This window comes from Carcharhinus amblyrhynchos, chromosome 2 (genome assembly GCF_965287045.1).
Source record: "Carcharhinus amblyrhynchos chromosome 2, sCarAmb.v2.hapA, whole genome shotgun sequence".
NCBI lineage: Eukaryota > Metazoa > Chordata > Chondrichthyes > Carcharhiniformes > Carcharhinidae > Carcharhinus > Carcharhinus amblyrhynchos.
The window spans coordinates 136,244,707-136,263,678 of NC_137325.1; the positions used below are offsets into that span (position 1 = coordinate 136,244,707).

An 18,972-nucleotide genomic window follows, 5' to 3' on the forward strand; every position below is an offset into this window, starting at 1 on the left:
TTTAGTGGGAAATCCTATTGACAACAGCTGGACCAGAGGATCCCACCGCCAGCCAGTGGCAGTCCACCCCCACCATAGCAGGTTGCGTGATATACCCTGCTGAAGAGGTAGAATTTGTGAATTACTTTGGAACTGAACGACTGCAATAACCTTATGTAGTAGTGTTTCTCTGGCTATTCATTTTTCTGTGTTGTTAGGGACCAGATCAGAAGCCCCAAGATGTTTTATGAAGTTAGCCTAGATCTTAACTTATACATTTGATTTTGGCATCAGGATGAGCACAAGGTATTTCACCCCAGGTATGATTCAAGTGACCCACTAGGAAGCTTTTTATCAAAACAAACTTTACTTAAGAACACAGAATGTAATGAAAAGAATTAGCGTAACTTTGATCAATTAAAATACTTAAACATGACGAAGTATAATTCTTAATAACTAGCTATCTCTATTGTTCCAATTTAGCAATATCACCGCATAGACATAAATCCCTTCTCTAGAACCTTTTAGCACAGAAGCCAAAGATGCTTATGTGAGTAATAGATTTCTAGCATTTTGATACTTCTGGAGAGTGATCCACACGCACACCTATCTTAATAAAAGCAAATTACTGCAGATGCTGGAATCTGAAACCAAAAGAGAAAATGCTGGAATACCTCAGCAGGTCTGGCAGCATCTGTAAGGAGAGAAAAGAGCTGACAGATGACCTTTTGTCAAAGCTGAAAGGCATAGCAAGTGGGAGATATTTTTACTGTAGGGTGAGGGAATGAAGGATGAGTCACAGTCACAGGGAAATCAGGGAAAAGACTGCTAATAGCTGAGCACAGAGAGAATTAAGGGTGTGACTGGACAAAAGACAGAGAAGCTTAAATGAAGATGTTGGGAGGGGGGATGGATGGGACACAGGTTAAATTTAGAAAAGGGGAAGCAAAAGAGGAGAAAAGGGAAGGTAAGGGAAGGGGGAAAGAGTGCGGGGGAAGAAAAATGAAGAAAGGCAATAAAGACATAAAAGAGAACAGTTAAAAAAAAAAATAGAATGAAAATGAAGGGGTCAAGCAAATCACCTGAAGTTATTAAATTCAATGTTGAGAATGGAAGGAGAATAAAGTGCATAGCCGGAAGATTGAGATGCTGTTCCTTCTGTTTGCGTTGAGAGATACATCTGTCTTCTAATCCTCATGCAGCAATGTCCAGCGATAGCCACACCCCCAAACAGTAGAATCTCAGAGGAAAAAGGCTTATTTTTTGGCAAATTCCACTCTCCGCTTCAGACAGAGCAAGAAATGCAGGGAAGGCAATCTCCCTCTAAAGGTTCCAAAGAGTGCTTTGACTTCTGTGTGAAAGCCTAGCTCCACCATGTCATATGACCTTACCTGTCAATCAACCAAATTAAGCACTACACTGCAATATTCCAAGGGAAAACACACATCAGAATCCTGCATTAGTTCAGATTAAAACAAATATTTTAACAGCTAAAATAAATGGTAGATCCAGCTAAAAAGGTTCCAAGTGCATAGAATAGATCCTGCACAAGAAATATGACTAAAATACATTTCTTACAGGGACAGTATCATCACAATGTAATACATTAAAAAAAGTATGCCAATATACATTTTCTGTCAGCTATTTTTCGCTATGAGTTCCTCTGCTCCCATACAGCTAAAACTGCCTTTGCAAACTTACTAGACTCCAATTACATCTTCCTGCCAAAGCTTTTGGCACATCACCAGAGGCAGGCAGACGTAATTACAGAAAAACATACTTACTGAAGCAGTTCCATTATAAGTATCGGCAGAGAAATTCATAATGGAAAATGCTGAGAGGAAATGGCATGGCCATTTTAATATAATTATAGAAAATATCAAGTATTGAAATTCTGTATTGAATGAGACAAGATTGTTTGTTTGATTTTAAAACAGAGTCATTAAGTTATCTATGCACTGGTTCAATTATCCTCTGCCCTATTAGCCTTGCTTCACCTAAAAACTGCACTTCATCTTGGCTCCACACATACAACAGAATGGGTAGTCAGCCAGTAAATTAAAAAATCCTGTGGTTGTGTGTACTACTTGCCAGCTTACTGTTGTCAATTAATTTTGCTCCTGATTCTGTGTTAACATTTAATTCAAAAATTTAGGAATTGCTTGACATAAAGAGAATCAAGGTCCATCCAATTTTACTTCTACCATTCTGGTCTTGTATGATGCAATAATAATGGAACTGTTGACGAATCGCTACAATCAATCTTTATCAATTAACCTACAGTAGTCCCAGATATGAACTGATTGTTGAACTGTAGTTCCAAAGACACTTGTTCCCCATCATTAAACTTTACTCGCCACATATAATGCCTCAAAATACACAAACTATATTCCAAAATATTATTTAATATTGAAACTGCTTGTGCAATGTCAATCATGTATGTTTGCTATGACAGTGTAGTTGGGGGCACTGGCCATTTGTTGATGTAGGGGAGCAGGTTTCTCAGGTTTTTCTCCCAAAACCACCATTTTATATACAGAAAAAAAACTTTTATTTATTAGTTAACCATGGACACTGTCGTGGGCATTTTGCCAGTGCCACCTTGAATTGTTTGCAGTTCTTTGCTTGTACAATTATTTGATACCGTTTCTTATGTTCTTATGTTCTTTTTAAATGTACAAATTAGGAGCAGGAGTTCACCAGGAACCTGCTCTGCCATTCGATCATGATTGTGGCCTCAAATCTACTTTGCATCCTACTCCCTATCAAGAGAAATTGAAGTGAATTTATGCAAAGATTAATGCAACTGACAGAAAAATATATGTCCACGCTCAGAAGGGGACAGTTCTAACCTTGAAAAATTTACAGTTGCCCAATCAAAGTTTAAAATTGTTTTGATGTGCTTCCAAGTTTTGTGTATAGATAGAAAACTTGTTTCAACAATAGTGCAGTGCTTTCATTGTGAGAAACTGGTAGATAATTTGTGACTTACCTTTCTTAAATAATGCAACAACAAAAAAAACACCAATTTCCAGCAAAACCAGTGTAGTAAAAATTACATTGCAGAATATTTGTAACAGTTCTGTTGTAAGGATATGTCTGGATGTCTTTATTTTGCTATTCAATTTATTTTTCACTAGCAACTTACTCTTCTTCCACTGCTGGAACCAACAATCAGTGTGAATTTTGCATACTTCCCTCCCTACGGTAGTGGACAGCTGAATGGTGATAATCTACTAACAGGATCTTTTGGCAGTGCTGTCCTCGACAGTGTTCCCGATTACTACTCTCAGTTGATTTACAAGGTATGTTATGTGTTAGTTTAAAAATAAATGAAGCCATGTGTTATCATTATGTCAGGTAGTACTTATATAAGGACTGTAATCAACTTTACCACTGAGTCATCAACAGAGCTGGTTGTATATAAAACTTCCACTGACTGTCTGATGGATTTGAAGTTAACTCTTTTTTGGTTATTTACATTGAGTTTTCAGTTATGCACACAGTTTATCTTCTGTAATAAAATCAGAAAATGTTGGCAAACCTCAGCAGATATGGCAGCATCTGTAGTGGGAGAAATAAAGATAATGTTTCAAGTCCAATGTGATTTCCCTTGAAGAGAGGTGGAAACATGATGGTTTTTATGCTGTCAAATTGCAGAGAGTCAGGTGGGACGCAAGGGAAGGTCAGGGATGGTTTAGAGGGCGGAAGAGATTGAATAATAGATGTGTCATGGAACAAAAGCCAAAGGGAGTGGTGAGGCTTATAGTAAAGAAAGTGTTCCAGAGTGTACGTCAATAGCAGAATAAAGGTCAGCTCGGTCTGAAAGCAAAAACAAGATACAGACTGGCACTTTATGAAGAAAATTCAAAATGAAGGACAGATTTCATGGTCTGAAGTTACTGAACTCAATGTTGAGTTTCAAAGGCTTTACAGTACCTGATTGAAAGATGAAGTGTTATTTCTGCAGCTCGCATTGGGCTTTGTTAGAATTTTGTAGCAGCAAAGGATGGAAATATGAACATGGAAGCAAGGTGATAAATTGAAATGGCTGCAAGAGCAGGTCAGAAGCTCAGAATCATGTGGTAGATAACTCACCTCCTGACTCCACAAAGCTTGTCTACTATTTACAAGCCACAAGTCAGGAATGTGATGAAATAGTCTCCACTTGCCTAGATGAGTGCAGCTTCAACAACACAAAAAAGCTTGCTATCAAGGACAAAGCAGCCCACTTGACTGGTACTCTATCAACAAACATTCATTCCCTCTACCACTGACACACAGTAGCAGCATTATGTACCGTTCTACAAGATGCGCTGCTGAAATTCACCAAGACTTCCTAGGCAGCGGTTGCTTCCATCTAGAAGGAAAAGGGCATCAGGTACATTGGAATGCCGTCACCTGGAAGTTCTCCTCCCAAGTCGCTCACTATCCTGACCTGAAAATATATTGCCATTTCTTCACTGTTGGGAACTCCCTCCCTCACAGCGCTGTGGATGTTCCTGTCATAGAATGCTGCTAACCACCATTTTCTCAAGGACTGGAAGGCCAGGCTCAGTGTTGATCTAATCTGCATTAGTTAAACATGTGCTTGGGCTATGAAAATGTTCAAACTTTTACAGGAATCTTATGTTAGGGAATAAAGTCTATATATAGTTTTCAATTTCAGTAAACTAATTAGTTTCTGCATAACGTGTAAAGAGGAAAATTCAATATTCAAAAGACTGCTGATCCTTTTGTAATACAACAGCAACAACTTGTATCTAAGTAACAATTTATAGCATGGTAAAACATTCCAAGATGCTCCTCTGGAGTGATTATCAAACAAAATCTAACATCATACTACTGAAGGAGTTAGGTCAGATGACTGAAAATTTGGTCATAGCAAGGGGTTTTAAGGAGTATTTTAAACTAGATTGAAAGATTTATGGAATGAATTCCAGAGTTCATGTGATTGAAGGTACAGTTACTAATCATAGAAAGGTTTCAGGAATTGGAGGTGACAGAATCTCAGGGAAGCAAGAGCATGAAGGCATTTGATAAAAGGATGAGAATTTTAGAAGCATGGTGTTGCCAAACTCGGAAGCCGTACAGCCATCAACAAGTACAGTCATGATGGATGAGCTCTAGTTCCAGAAGCTGCAAGACTGGAGCGCGTTTGAATAGTTGAGACTACTGGTGACGAAGGTATGATTGAGAATTTCAACAGCAGATGAACTAATGAGATATAACATTGCTAAAGACCAACACTAGTGATACTTGAAGAATGGCATGTTGGAGAGTGGCAAGTTTGTCAGTAACATGTTAACACAACAGTAACATTTTCAGGCTGGAGATGACCTTTGGTTCATCTCGCCCATTTCGTGATATTTCCTGAATCCCGTACATTAACTAGAACTGATTGTTTAACTAATATGTGATGGTAATCAGTCCATGTAGTTTATTTGAACTTCTGTTTTTCTCGTGAGGGCAGTAGGAGAGTTTGAGTCTCATGGAATAGTTAACAAATTCTATAAGAGTAAAAATTGGCTTACATTCAATGGACATTGGTGGCATCTCTCATTTGGGTAAAAGTAATCGGTGATTATTCTACAGGAATCTGAACATCAACCGTATAAATATTGGGTTTGTTGAGCAGTGTTGGGTAGACCTACCTCAAAGAATGTAGATACACTGGAAAGTGCTTAGGAAAGAATGAACAGTTTGATTCCAAACTGTCAAGAATTGAAATACTGTCCAAGGAGAGAATGAAGCATACATTTATTTTCAGGGGAAAAATAATTGGCGGGGAGGGGGAGCCTTGAAAATAATTGAAGGCACAGAGATAGTTAATGTAAGTCATTTCACTTGGAAAAAGAACAAAGGATGGAGGTATGCTTGATTTTTTTTTCAGTAGATGTAAGGAATAGAAATTAATTGTTTCTTTCGGGGCTCAGCAGATGGTAGGGAGGAGCTGTGATTGATGTTGGCTTGTTTGACCATACAGCCTTTTTAAACTCCAGACTTTGTTCCTAAACAGTAACTGCTTGCATTCATGTAGTCTCTTTAATGTAGAAAAATGTCACAAGTTGCTTCACAGGAGGAAAGTAGGAACAGGTGCCGAGCCTTTGTCCGCATGTTGAGAGAGCTGACTGAAGGTTTGATTTGACAACATTAACATGAAGCTGCTTTTTAAAGGCAGGCAGAGAAATGATGAGAGGACAGGACCTAGACTGTCAAATGTTGAAGACTTTACATTGATACACTGACTTGTGTGAAATCTACATCAATAAATATTCCCAACTGTCATTGATGTCTTCATTATTCTGATTTCTTATTTTTCATGCGCTTCAGTATTTTCTTTCAGCTTTGTTGTGCATAACCACATGATCAGACACATGCATAAAATATGAGTTGCATTCCCTGCGGAAATAATACGATAAATACTTTTATGTGTAAAACTAGTTTTTAATATCTGTTTACACCCTGCTTCAAACTTATGTTGCCCCTTGCCCACTAAATTCATATTTTTTTCCAGTTTATCATGTCCGGTTGTGAAGAGTGACTTTATGACTTAGCCCTGCTCTCTAGAGTTGGGCCTATAATTGACCTTCGAGGAACATTTTTCTTCCATTTATAGTCTCAATATTAGACATTGGGCAGTAACAGAACAGCAGTTCACAAAATTGAGGCTAGCTGTTGCCAGATCAAGGCTAGTTGCTGATTTCATGTTTTCCGTAAGAATGGAAAACTGGTATGACGTTGATTTTATTCATCTACATAATATACACATCCCAGTAATGATCACATCGCTGACCAAATTAATACAAAGCAGCTGGAAATAAAAGTGGCAGGAGGCTCTTGGCTGCAGCTGTAGTGCCTGAAGCCAAGGTGAATAAGCTGCAGGTATCTAACTGCACTGGATTGCAGTGTTTATTGTTTTGTCTTCAGTATGAAAGACACAGTCATCTCTGGTGAGCCAGTTTGCAATCAATTACTGAGCTTCGAACATTTGAAAGGGATCTGTGTTTTTTACGCACAAGTGAACGATTTTATAAAGCAGATTTGTTGTACAAACAAGACGTCATTGGTTTTATTCATTTTTCTGTTTGGCACAGCAGAGCAATCTCAGCAATCCTCCCACCCCGCCAGCATCCTTGCCTCCTACACCACCACCCGTGGCTCGCCAGAAGCTGGTGAATGGTTTTGCTACTACTGAGGAGATCTCCGGAAAACCAGGAGTAATTGGACATCATGATGGTAGGGCATTTTACTTCCAGATTTATTCGGTTTGGTTATCAGAATTGTTATGGTGTGAACAACACAACTGAATTGAAAATTTCATCTGCCAGTCGTTCACCCATTCCACCAACTTGACAGGGTGAATAGTCAAAAGTATTTTTTGCCTTCATGGCAGAGACTAGAACTGGGGAACACGGCTTAAAAATAAGGGGTCTCCCAGAATTTTGTTCTGAGGGTCATGAGTCTTTGAAACTCTCTACTCCAGAAAGCAGTAGAGGCAGCTTCACTCAATATTTTCAAGGTAGAGGTAGATAGATTCTCAACTAACAAGGGAGTCAAAGGATATTGGAGGTAGGAATATGGGGTTGAGGCCACAGTCAGATAACCCATCATCTTATTAAATGCTGGAGCAGGCTTGAAGGGCCAAAATGGCCTACTGCTGCTCTTAATTCATTTGTTGTAAAATATCCTCCTCACAATTCACAATGTGCTTCCAAGGTTTCTGTCATCTGCAAATGTTGAAATTGTTCCCTGTACACGAAATCTCGGACATTGAAATTGATCAGAAATAGCAAGCGTCTTAACACTGACCCTTGGAGATCTTCAGTATAAACCTTTCTCCAGTGCAAAAAGCAACCATTCACTGCTGCTCTGTTTCCTGTCACTTAGCTAATTTTATATCAAAGAAAGAAAAATACAGCACATGAACAGGCCCTTCAAGCCTGTGCCAGTCATGGTGCCCTAACTAAAAAAACCCTCTGCCCTTACTCGGTCCATTTCCATGTTTCTATGTCCCTTTTTATTCCATGAGCATCTCTCAAACCATTAGCCTCTACCACTTAGGACAAGGTTAACAAGTGCATGGAGTTATCGATACATCCAAGTCCCCTTCCAAGTCTCTCACTATCCTGACTTAAACATATATCACCATTCCTTCATTGACATGTCAAAAACCCAGGTGCTCGTGACCAGACTGCGTTGTGGATATACTTCCACCACACAGGTGCAATGAGCAATTCAAGTTCGAATCATAGAGTCCCAACAGTGCAAAAGGAGGCCATTTGGCCCATTGAGTCTGCATAACCACAATCCCACCCACCTGTTCCCATAACCCCACATATTTACCCTGCTAATCCTCCTGACACTAGGGTCAACCAACCTAACTCACACATCTTTGGACTTCGCACCACCTTCCCAAATGCAATTAAAGGTGGGCAATAAATGCTGACGTGTCAGCAAAAGCTACATCTGATGAATTTAAGAAGTATACAGAAAGGCAAAATCTCACCTGCATATGATTACTGTTGTTTGCGTGGCCATATGGAAGCCACTTTGTTGCAAATGCATCAGAATGATTGGTGCTTGAATGATTTTTTAGAAATCCTTGAGGCATTACATTTCCCAAATGTTTATACTCGGTTATTGACAGTCTAACCCATGTGGTTTCCATTTCAGTCCCTAATAAGATAGATTGTTACATTTTGTCTTGGTAATCGGAAAGTTTATTTATTTACTAGTCGCAGGTAGGCTTACATTCACATTGAAATGAACTTACTGTGAAAATCCCCTAGTCACCACACTCCAGTACCTATTCAGATATGCTGACAGAGAATTTAGCATGGCCAACCTACACGTCTTTGAACTGTGGGAGGAAACCGGAGCACCCGGAGAAAACCTACGCAGACACAGAGAATGTGCAGATTCCGCATAGACAGTGACCCAAGTCGGGAATCGAACTGGGGCCTCTGGTGCTGTGAGGCCACAGTGCTACCCATTCTGCCACTGTGCTGCACAGGAGGCAGCACAGTTTGATAAACTCCACAAAGTCAAGTAACCCCCAGCACAGAGGCAATGAAAGAAGAGGTTACTTTGGCTATTCCTGTTTGCTTTGTAACTGGCAAATTGGAAGCAAAATTGGCATTTATTTGAGGATTCTGAGAATGGAGAATTGAGATGGTGCAAAAAGTCTTAATCTGAGAGAGATTAAAAAGTGACAAAAAAACTGAATTTGCATGATTGCACTTTGATTTGGAATGTAATTAGTTGATGTATATCCTTGCTCCACATGCTGTATCCAAAAATCTGGTAAAACAAGAATATTAATGATGTGCTATGAATCCTGAGTTTCCTAAAACTGCATCTTCCCAATTACTTGTTCACTTATCACAAGCTATCATATTTAAGGGGGAAATTGAAATGATTCTGCAGTTTCTTTGGATGTCGTTTCTCAGAAAAAATATATAGTTCTCTAATCTTACCCTGCAGCAGTCTTAACTGTTACACAAGAGACCTTAATATTTAGTTCTTAATTATTCAACAAATAAACAATTACTATTTTCAGTTAACAAAGGTCTTGGGCCGAAACAGTACCAGCTGCCTTTTAGGCCTGAAGATGATCTGTTGGCGAGAGCTTTGGCCCATGGACCAAAAACAGTGGATGTTCCTGCTTCCCTCCCAACGCCACCCCACAACAACCATGAGGAACTGAGGTCTGGCATCTTGTTTCTAAAAAATTAATTATAGTACAAGCTTAAATTAATCGTTTTCAGTCTGTAATGGAATAGTTAGATCACAATTTTTTCTGCCCTGTTTCTGAATGACTTATTTTCTTTCCACAATCACTGCCATCTCTGTAATGCGTTTTTTCTCTCTCTGTCCCCTCCTACTCTTCCTCCTTTTAACCACCCCCCCCCTCCCCCTTATTAAAATTTCTTCTGGATAATGTGTTTGATATTTGAGGATGAACTTGGGAAATCACAAACTGAGCTTTGTGTGCTTTGAAAATTCTGCAGATGCGGCTGTCGAGTTGTCTGCTGCTGTCTTTAACATACAAATATCTTTTCTCCACAGAGGCCAGGAGCATTGTGGTGAGGATGACCGTGACTCCCCAGACAGCTTTGTGGCATCATCATCTCCTGAAAGTGTAGTAGGCATGGAGGTCAGCAGATACCCTGATCTCTCCCTGGTGAAAGAAGAGCCACCAGATCCAGCTCCTTCCCCAGTCATTCCCATGCTTCCAAGTTCCACTGGCAAAGGTATAGGATGTCACACTTGGTGCAAATATTTATGTATAAAGCTCTTTGGTGACATTTCAAGACTGTTCTGTTTCTTACTCCAGCTCCCTCCTTTTCATCCCCTACCTCAACATTCTAATGATGAGAATTAATTGAGCCCCAATTGCTATTAAAATCCATTTTTAATCATTAAAACAATTAAACAGGGCTTCAGAAAATTTGTTGGATCTTCCCTTTCTTATGTAACCTTACATGTCATTTTAAGCCTATAGCCAGCATTTTAGAACCTCGCTCGGACATTCATGTTCTTCTGCCATTCACCTTAGATTGGTGTCCTCTGGCTCTTGAACCTTTTGCCAACAGGAACAGTTTTTCCTTACCTACTCAGGCCAGATCCCTTGTAATTTTGAACAACTCTATCAAATCCTCTTAAGGAGAACAGCCCAGCTTCTCCAATCTGTCTTCATAACTGAAGTCCCTCATCCCTAGAGTCATTAGAGCAAATCTTTACTGCACCCTCTCTAATACTTTTACATCTTTCCTAAAACGTGGTACCCAGAATTCAGCACAATATTCCAATTCAGACTAAACCAATGTTGTTTAACTTCTTTGTTTTTGTACTTGATGACTCTATTTACAAAGCCCAAAACCCCAGATGCTTTAATAACAACATTCTAAATTTGCCCCTCAGCAATTTGTACACCAATATCCACATTGTGTACCACACCAGAGTAGATTAAATATTGTGATATGAAGTGTGAAATGAAAAGTTGAGCATGGTAAAATGTCTAAATTGGTCAGGTGAAGAGGAACCAAAAGAGAGAGAGCATAATACTGTGTATGTCATTTCGTTAAACTGGTTTGCGTGAATCAGCTGAGGTTGTACCAAGCATAAAGCTAGGTGTCTGTGGTTGTTGGTAATCAATCATCTCCGCTCCAAAACATCACTGCAGCATTTCCTCAAGGTAGTGCCTAAAGCCCAACCACCTTCAGCTGCTTCATCAATGACCTTCCCTCCATCATAAAGTCAGATGTGGGGATGTTCACTGATGATTGAATGATGTTCAGCACCATTTGTGACTCCTTAGATACTGAAGCAATTCATGTCCATATGCAGCAGTCAAGTTTGAGCTAATAAGTGAAAGTAGTATTTGCATCACACAAGTGCCTGGTAATGACCATTGCCAGCATGAGAGAATCCAACTACTTCCAAATTCAATGGCATTGCTATTGCTGAATCCCCCACTGTCAACCGACTAGGGGTTACTGTTAACCAGAAATTAAATTAGACCAGACATTTAAAGCTGTGGCTACAGGAGCAGGTAGAGACTGGGAATTCTGCAGCCAGTAATTGACCTAACCCCATAAAGCTTATCCACCATTTGACAAGGTGCAAGTCAGGAATGTGATGAACTACTCTCAACTTGTCTAGATGAGTGCAGCTCCAACAACACTCGAGAAGCTCAACACTATTCAGGATAAAACAGCCTACTTGATCGGCACTCCATCCACAGCCTTACGTGTTCACTGCTACCACTGAATGTAAGAACATAAGAACATAAGAAATAGGAGCAGGAGTAGGCCATCTAGCCCTCCGAGCCTGCCCCGCCATTCAATAAGATCATGGCTGATCTGTCGTGGCTCAGTTCCACTTCCCCGCCCTCTCCCCATAACCCTTAATCCCCTCTCTTATCAAGAACCCATCAACCCGCTTCTTAAAAATATTTAGCGAGGCAGCCTCCACCACTTCAACGGGCAGAGAATTCCAGAGATTCACCACCCTTTGAGTGAAGAAGTTCCTCCTCAACTCCGTTCTAAACCGCCTCCCCTTTATCTTGAGGCTGTGCCCCCTAGTCCTACTGTCTTTTTTGAGCGGGAAGAGTCTCTCCACCTCTATCCTATCCATCCCATTCATCATCTTATACGTCTCAATGAGATCTCCCCTCATTCTTCTAAACTCTAACGAATAAAAGCCTAGTTTATTCAGCCTCTCCTCATAGCTCAACCCCCTCAACTCCGGTATCAGCCTAGTAAACCTCCTCTGCACTCCCTCCAAGGCCAAAATATCCTTGCGCAGGTGCGGCACCCAAAACTGCACACAGTACTCCAGCTGCGGCCTCACCAATGCCCTATACAGCTGCAGCAAGACCTCCCTACTTTTATATTCAATCCCCCTCGCTATGAAGGCCAGCATCCCATTCACCTTCCTGAGAGGCAGTGTGTACCACCTACAAGATGCACTGCAGCTCCTTCAGCAACACTTACCAAACCTGTGATGTCTATCAGTTAGTAGGACAAAAGCAGCAGATGCATTGAAATGCCATTATGTGCAAATTTTTTTGCAAAAATACATTTTATTCCTAAGTGTCTGAAAATAACATTAAAAAATGTTTCAACTTGAACTGCTTTCTAGTTTTTGAAGTTGTCTTGAATGGGAGCAATTTCTCACTATTTGCCCTGTCCATACTCCTCAGGATCTTGAATACCTCTATTAAGTCTTCTCTCAGCCTCCTTTTCTCCAAGGAAAACAAACCCAACCTGTCTCATAGGCGTTCACAGTTGTTTGTGGAATAATTCTTGTCACTCTCCTCTGTACTTATCTCCAATACCTTCACATCCTTCCTCAAGTATGGTGCTGAGAACTGGATGCAGTACTCCAGATGAGGCCTAACTAGTGTCTTTATACAAGTTCAACGTGACCTCCTTACTCTTGTACTCAATGCCCCTCATAATAAAGCCTAAGGTACTTTCTGCTGCATTAAAAAACTGCTGTGCCAACATGCCATTCCATCTTCAATGACTGATATACACATTCGTAAAGGTCCCTCTATTCTTACATCTGCTTTATAGTTTTTCCATTTTTTCCTGCCAGAATCACCTTGCACTTCTCTGCATTGAACTTCATTTGTAACTTGTCTGCCCAATTCACCAACATATCTATTTCTTTTGAAGTTCATGAATATCCTCATGGCATTTGACAAGGTTTCCAATTTTTATATCATCTCAAATTTTGAATCACGCTCACCATAGTTTCAGCCATTAATATATTATCAGGAAGAGCAAGGCTCCCAGCACTGACCTCTGGGGAACTCCACTGCAAACTTTCCTCCAATCTGGAAAACAACCATTTATCACTACTCTGTTTCCTAACACTCAGCCAATTTCTTATCCAAATGACTACTTTCCTTTCTGTTCAATAACCCCTAGAAGTTTGCTCACAAAGTAATATGCGTTTCTTTTCCGGCTTCAGGTTCAGAAGCTCGACGGAATGAGGTTAAGATGGAGCCAAACTTTGGAAATATGGGTTCAAATATGTTTTTTGGAAATCAGTTTGTGCAGTCCCAAAACGGACCTAAAATTGGCTTTGTGTCTGTCGCACTTACTCTGACTCCGACAGCTGCTGAGGTGAGACCTGCCATTTTAAGATAAAACTTGGTGAGCTATCTTGTGAGATTAATTGGTATATTTTGGTTTTACAGATGGCATACCTCATAGCACCCTTAGTCTCTCCCAAAATGATGCTCATTTCTGAACATTAATTTTGTTTGTTTTAAAAGTTGTTTCATAATTTTGAAACAAAGAGCACATGTCCCGATCTCTGTCCATGTATACCTGATCTTCAGTGACTCTGAATGATGAAGAAATCCATTACCAAATATAGGTAAAGTTTCAGGCTAATGAATCTATGTAATATATATGTATCATTGTTTTAATTTTAGGATATTAATGGTGTTGTAGCAAGAGTGGCTGACCTCCTGCGCATTAAAGTTCCTAACAGTTACGAGGTCAGCAGTGCACCCGAACCACCTTCAATGCCTTTGATTAATGCTTACAAATTCAACCAAGCCTTGGAAAGCAGACCTTCATTAATGGCTCAAGGTTTCCATCCTGGTTTTACTGGTCCCGTCAAGATTATGAGACCTGTTGGGCCTACAAGCCTACCATACATGATTCCTGCCAATGGTAAGTTTGTTTATTTAATACAAGTGCCTTTGGCATCATGTCTGCCATCTGGAGATTTTTTTGCCTTTTATTTTGCTCTGATATTGTTGGCATACCCAGTTAATGGAATTGCTGAAATATTAACATCTGCTACATTTGAGCTTAAAAAAAGCAAACAACACTCAGATTTGCAATGGCTGTAATTCCTTTAACAGAAAGATGGTAAAAAATCTTAAGTTTCTGCAACATCGATAGTATCAAGATGTATCTTCAAATGCAAATCCATTTAGTGGTTATGAAACTACAGCAATTGGTTAAAAGTTAGTGTGATTTGGCAGTTGTATAAAGCAAGGATACTATATAGCCACCAAGAATCATAAATTGTCCAGTGACAAAAACAGAGTTGTACATACAATATTCTGCAATCTGATTTGTCTGGAATTAGTTTTTTCATGTTCAGTTATCACATGTGGTTTGTATGAAGTTCTGAGACTTGTTCATGAATTGTACAAGACTGCACACCAGGGCATTTTAGTCAGCAGATACACAAGTGATGAGTTATCAGCCCTGTTCTGATTTGGAGGGTGGCGCAGTCCTGACCAGACTAGAAAAGGTTCCTCCTTTAACTTTCCACAGAATAAATGATGTTGAATAAAGCTGATTCAAGGCAATATCTTGAATCAGCTGTGTCTGTGGGGCGGTGTGGGTGGGCATACGCCCACCCCTCGGTCTGTGTGCGCATTGCCCGCCCCTCGGTCTACGCACACGCACTCGTCTGAATAAAATGGAGTACATTGAAATGCCAGTATATCAGTTTTGCAACGATCGAATAAACTGAAGTTTCTGAAAGGATTGTGAACGCTTATGAGCATGACAAGTTGAGAATATGATTGTAAATGCAAGGGAGATGGCTTTTAATTCCGTAGCCTGGCATGTGCTATTTTCTTTTTATCCAATTAGCATTGATCTATCCCCCCTGTAACAGGCACAGTGGCACTCAGAGCAGATCATCGAGCGGTCATGAACAGCTCTAGCAGCTCGAAACCTCAGTGGTGCCGTCATTGTGATGTTGTGGTGCTTGGTAATGGTGTAAGGAAAACTGTCACTGATCTTCCATATAACAAGCAGGTATGTTTTTCTCTGGCCCAGAGTATTCACTGCAAAATGAGCTGCACAAATTTCAAATCTTAGACTTAGAAAAATTACAGAATTTGAGACACTGGCAGAAATTTACTTTATTTCTAGTTAAATGTGCTTTTGGGGCGATCCCTTCGAAGAAAACTGTATATCATGTGTATAAAAAATATCGATACAGTCAGTTGTCAATATATTTTCAGTACTGAAGCACAATTTACTGTGATGCAATTTAAAGAGTGATTAGATGTTGTTGCACCAACACATAAAAGAATAATGGAACAAAAGTACTGATAAATCAAAATATTTTCCTCCCTCAGTACAAAGTGCAGGGTGAGGGAGGTACTAGACATTGCCAATATTATAATTTTGTCAACTTCTTTCTTGTTGCTCCTGTTCTAACCTATGTGGTTCGGCTTGATGGCAGTGCTCTCTTAGTGAATGTGGACATCAGCAGGCCACAATCTCATGTCTGCCTACCTCTTGATGTAGATCCAACCAGTTTTTGCACTGGCACTGTGAAAGAAAAATCTACCTCAAGCTTTGGTTGTACGGTCAACCCAATTGAGAGTTTCCAGAAGGAAATTAGTTGATTTGGAAATGTAGTCCATCTACCAGCCAAGTGATTCAGACAGGTAGATTACATTTAATGTTCTGCAGCAAGACATTCCATCCAGATAGAAAATTATGATGATCCGATCAGAATCCTGTGACGATCTATATTAGGCAGAAAATGGTAACCGGGAAGATAAGGTGACCATAAGTTAGAATATAGAAAGTTGCTGTGATAAACTGACCAGACAAAAGCTTAGGATCTGATTGACAAAAGCTAACAAATGGTTAAAGCTAATGTTACAGCTGTCAAATTCACATAAAACACTAATGACAGTCCTTCTGGTGAGGACAGTCATGTACCACACCTTGTGCATTAGGCAGAGTTCAGACATTGGAATCCAAGATTGGGTAGCAAAGATTCTACTGAAATTTATCTATGAACCTAGCTGCTGCCATTTCATTAATCTCCACTCTATTACTTGCTGTTGTACTGTGCCACAATTCTTCAATGTTCACACAGATTTTTTCAGTACTTAAAGCAAATTGAGATGAGCAACATTAATGTTCAACATTACCTTTAAAAGGCTTGATCCCAAACAAATTAGTAACCTTTTACATTTAGTTTTAACGTTCAAAATGATGGTCTGGGGGACTTGCTACACATCATGCTTGAACAAAAATAACCCACAAAAGTTGATACGTTTCAAACAAATCTAGGATTAACATTTTTATTTAACTGCTTCCTTCCCCCTAAATAAAGTGCTGGTCTCATTACCCAAGTGCAGCAAAAAAAAAATCTCTTCTCCAGTGAAAAAAAGGAGCACCACAAACATCAGTTCTCATAAATGGTGTGTTGTTGCTGTCACACTTTTTCTTTCCTGGAAGTCAATTTGTATAGTACATAACAATGTTATAGCTTCAAAGTACTTTGTCTCATTAAGAGCACATAAGCGTAATAATTCTGTACAGCATCAAAGCCTGCATGTCATTTGTGTGCTGATTACTATTTTGATTGTTTGCTTCAGTTTTGACAGCTAGTCTTCACTCATCTGGTAATTCATAGTCACTTGGGGGTACATTTATGTCAGAACACCGTCTTAAATCTTTCATTTCCTCCCTTAGGATTCAAGAGATGGAACAAGCAAAACAGAGGCTGATATTGTCTTCTGTAGCAATAATTGCTTTGTGCAGTATGCGATGGCCACACAAGCGAAAACTCCAGAGTCAAAGGTAAATAATCAGTTTAGAGTGTTTTTATAATGATGGCAGTTTTAAGATTAAATGCACATAAGCAAACATAAGGGTAATCGGAAACTTTGAGATTTCTCCCTGAATCTCAAATCGGAGATCTGCCTGAAAAGTAATCGATTCTGGACATTAAATGGTTTAAGGTGCCTAAGTCACTAGGCCCTGCTGACGTATAATCTCAGAATGTTGAAGGAATTCTGAGAGGAAGAGACAGTGATCACAATTATTCCACATTAAACAAATTGCCTTAGGGCACTCGAGACCATTGTAAACTATAACATCTCTGATCAAGAAGAGTTAAACATCAGTTGTGAGCAAGTTTTTAAAATTCATAATTTGAGGTTAAGATTCAAGAATATTTAGAAATGCATAGGGCAACCCACACCACCTTACACTGGGAGTATTGTTTGGATCTAAAGTCTTTGACCAACATCAAGCATAGACCCCTTCCAATTTTTTGGTTTCTGCCGAGCTGACTTTGGGATGGAAGAGAAGTTAACAAATGGATGGGGAACCGTGAATAAAATTTTCATGCCATAATGATTTGTATTGAAAGTGGTTGGAATTTCATACTTTTGATTTGTGAGAAAGATAGTGGTTTGAATTTTACCACCTGCCCACCATAGGAATCGGAGTGGGTGAGGTGCGGGCAACGGAAAGTTCTCTTGAACTTGATGGGATTTTACAGTTTTTGAACGAGCAAAGCCATAAAATCCCACAAACTTCAGTTAAAATGATTCAGTTGGATTAGCTGATAGTTGCAGCTTGCATAGTTCATTGACATTATTTTCACTTTAGAAAGAACTTTGTTGTCACTTCTAGTTTCATCCTGCCTCACAAGCCAACAAGGTCTGTGGTCAGTTAAGTAGCCCAACTTCAGACACTAATTGGCATTGGGTCAAGTATAAACTTCCAAAATTGCTTGTGGGATGGAAGTTATTCCCTTTTGTTTTATTCATGCACACTTATTTCTTAAGGAATTGTCAAGGAGCTTTTCATTTCTTGCAGTGGGTGAGGAAGCCTTCCGGCACTGTATACCATAAAATGAGTCACACCAGTTACATACTTTCTATTATAGCCATGATGTGGAGATGCCGGCTTTGGAATGGGGTGGGCACAGTAAGAAGTCTCACAACAACAGGTTAAAGTCCAACAGGTTTATTTGGTATCACGAGCTTTCAGAGCACTGTTCCTTTATCAGGTGAGTGACTCACCTTGACTTTAACCTACTAGGTATTGTGAGACTTCTTACTGTACTTTTTGCTTACAGCCATTTTGCTTGAAATAAATCATGTAGAGTATTCAATTAAATACATAGTTTGCATACAAGCTAACATGGAGAAATGCCCAGAAGTTGGAGGCAGAGGAATGAAAAATTTTGGGGATAGGAAGGAGTGGTGAGTTATGGAACAAAGATCAAGATAAAGCCTGTTTATTTACATTTGGCACAGTTCTTTTCATTTATAAGAGTTGTAGATTTTATTTGATTTGATTTGGTATTGTCACATGTATTGATATACAATGAAAAATATTGTTTCTTGCACGCTATACACTGTTCATAGAGAAGGAAACGAGAGAGTGCAAGATGTAGTGTTACAGTCATAGCTAGGGCATAGAGAAAGATCAACTTGAAGCAAGGCAGGTCTGTTCAAAAGTCTGATGGCAGCAGGGAAGAAGCTGTTCTTGAGCAGGTGGTACGTGACCTTAGACTTTTGTATCTTATTCCCGCTGGGAGAAGTTGGAAGAGAGAATGTCCAGGGTGCATGGGATCCTTAATTATGCTGGCTACTTTGCCAAGGCAGCGGGAAGTGTAAACAGAATCAATGGGTAGGAGGCTAGCTTGCGTGATGGATTGGGCTACATTCACAACGTTTTATAG

At 39.6% G+C, this 18,972-nt stretch overlaps 1 protein-coding gene across 7 annotated transcripts in view; it reads left to right on the forward strand.

Annotated features, from left to right (window-relative positions):
• Positions 1-18,972, forward strand: part of kmt2ca (lysine (K)-specific methyltransferase 2Ca) — a 491,907-nt gene that overhangs the window by 452,592 nt on the left and 20,343 nt on the right. For 5 of the 7 annotated variants that reach the window (XM_080213017.1, XM_080213041.1, XM_080213034.1 and 2 more), the window contains 8 exons: positions 3,120-3,284; positions 7,077-7,218; positions 9,542-9,689; positions 10,051-10,235; positions 13,465-13,619; positions 13,934-14,177; positions 15,142-15,284; positions 16,968-17,075. In XM_080213017.1, the coding sequence (XP_080069143.1) occupies positions 3,120-3,284; positions 7,077-7,218; positions 9,542-9,689; positions 10,051-10,235; positions 13,465-13,619; positions 13,934-14,177; positions 15,142-15,284; positions 16,968-17,075 (1,290 nt within the window). Of the gene's footprint in view, positions 1-3,119; positions 3,285-7,076; positions 7,219-9,541; positions 9,690-10,050; positions 10,236-13,464; positions 13,620-13,933; positions 14,178-15,116; positions 15,285-16,967; positions 17,076-18,972 lie in introns of those variants that run through there. The other 2 variants (XR_013889503.1, XM_080213025.1) reach the window with 2 other exon arrangements.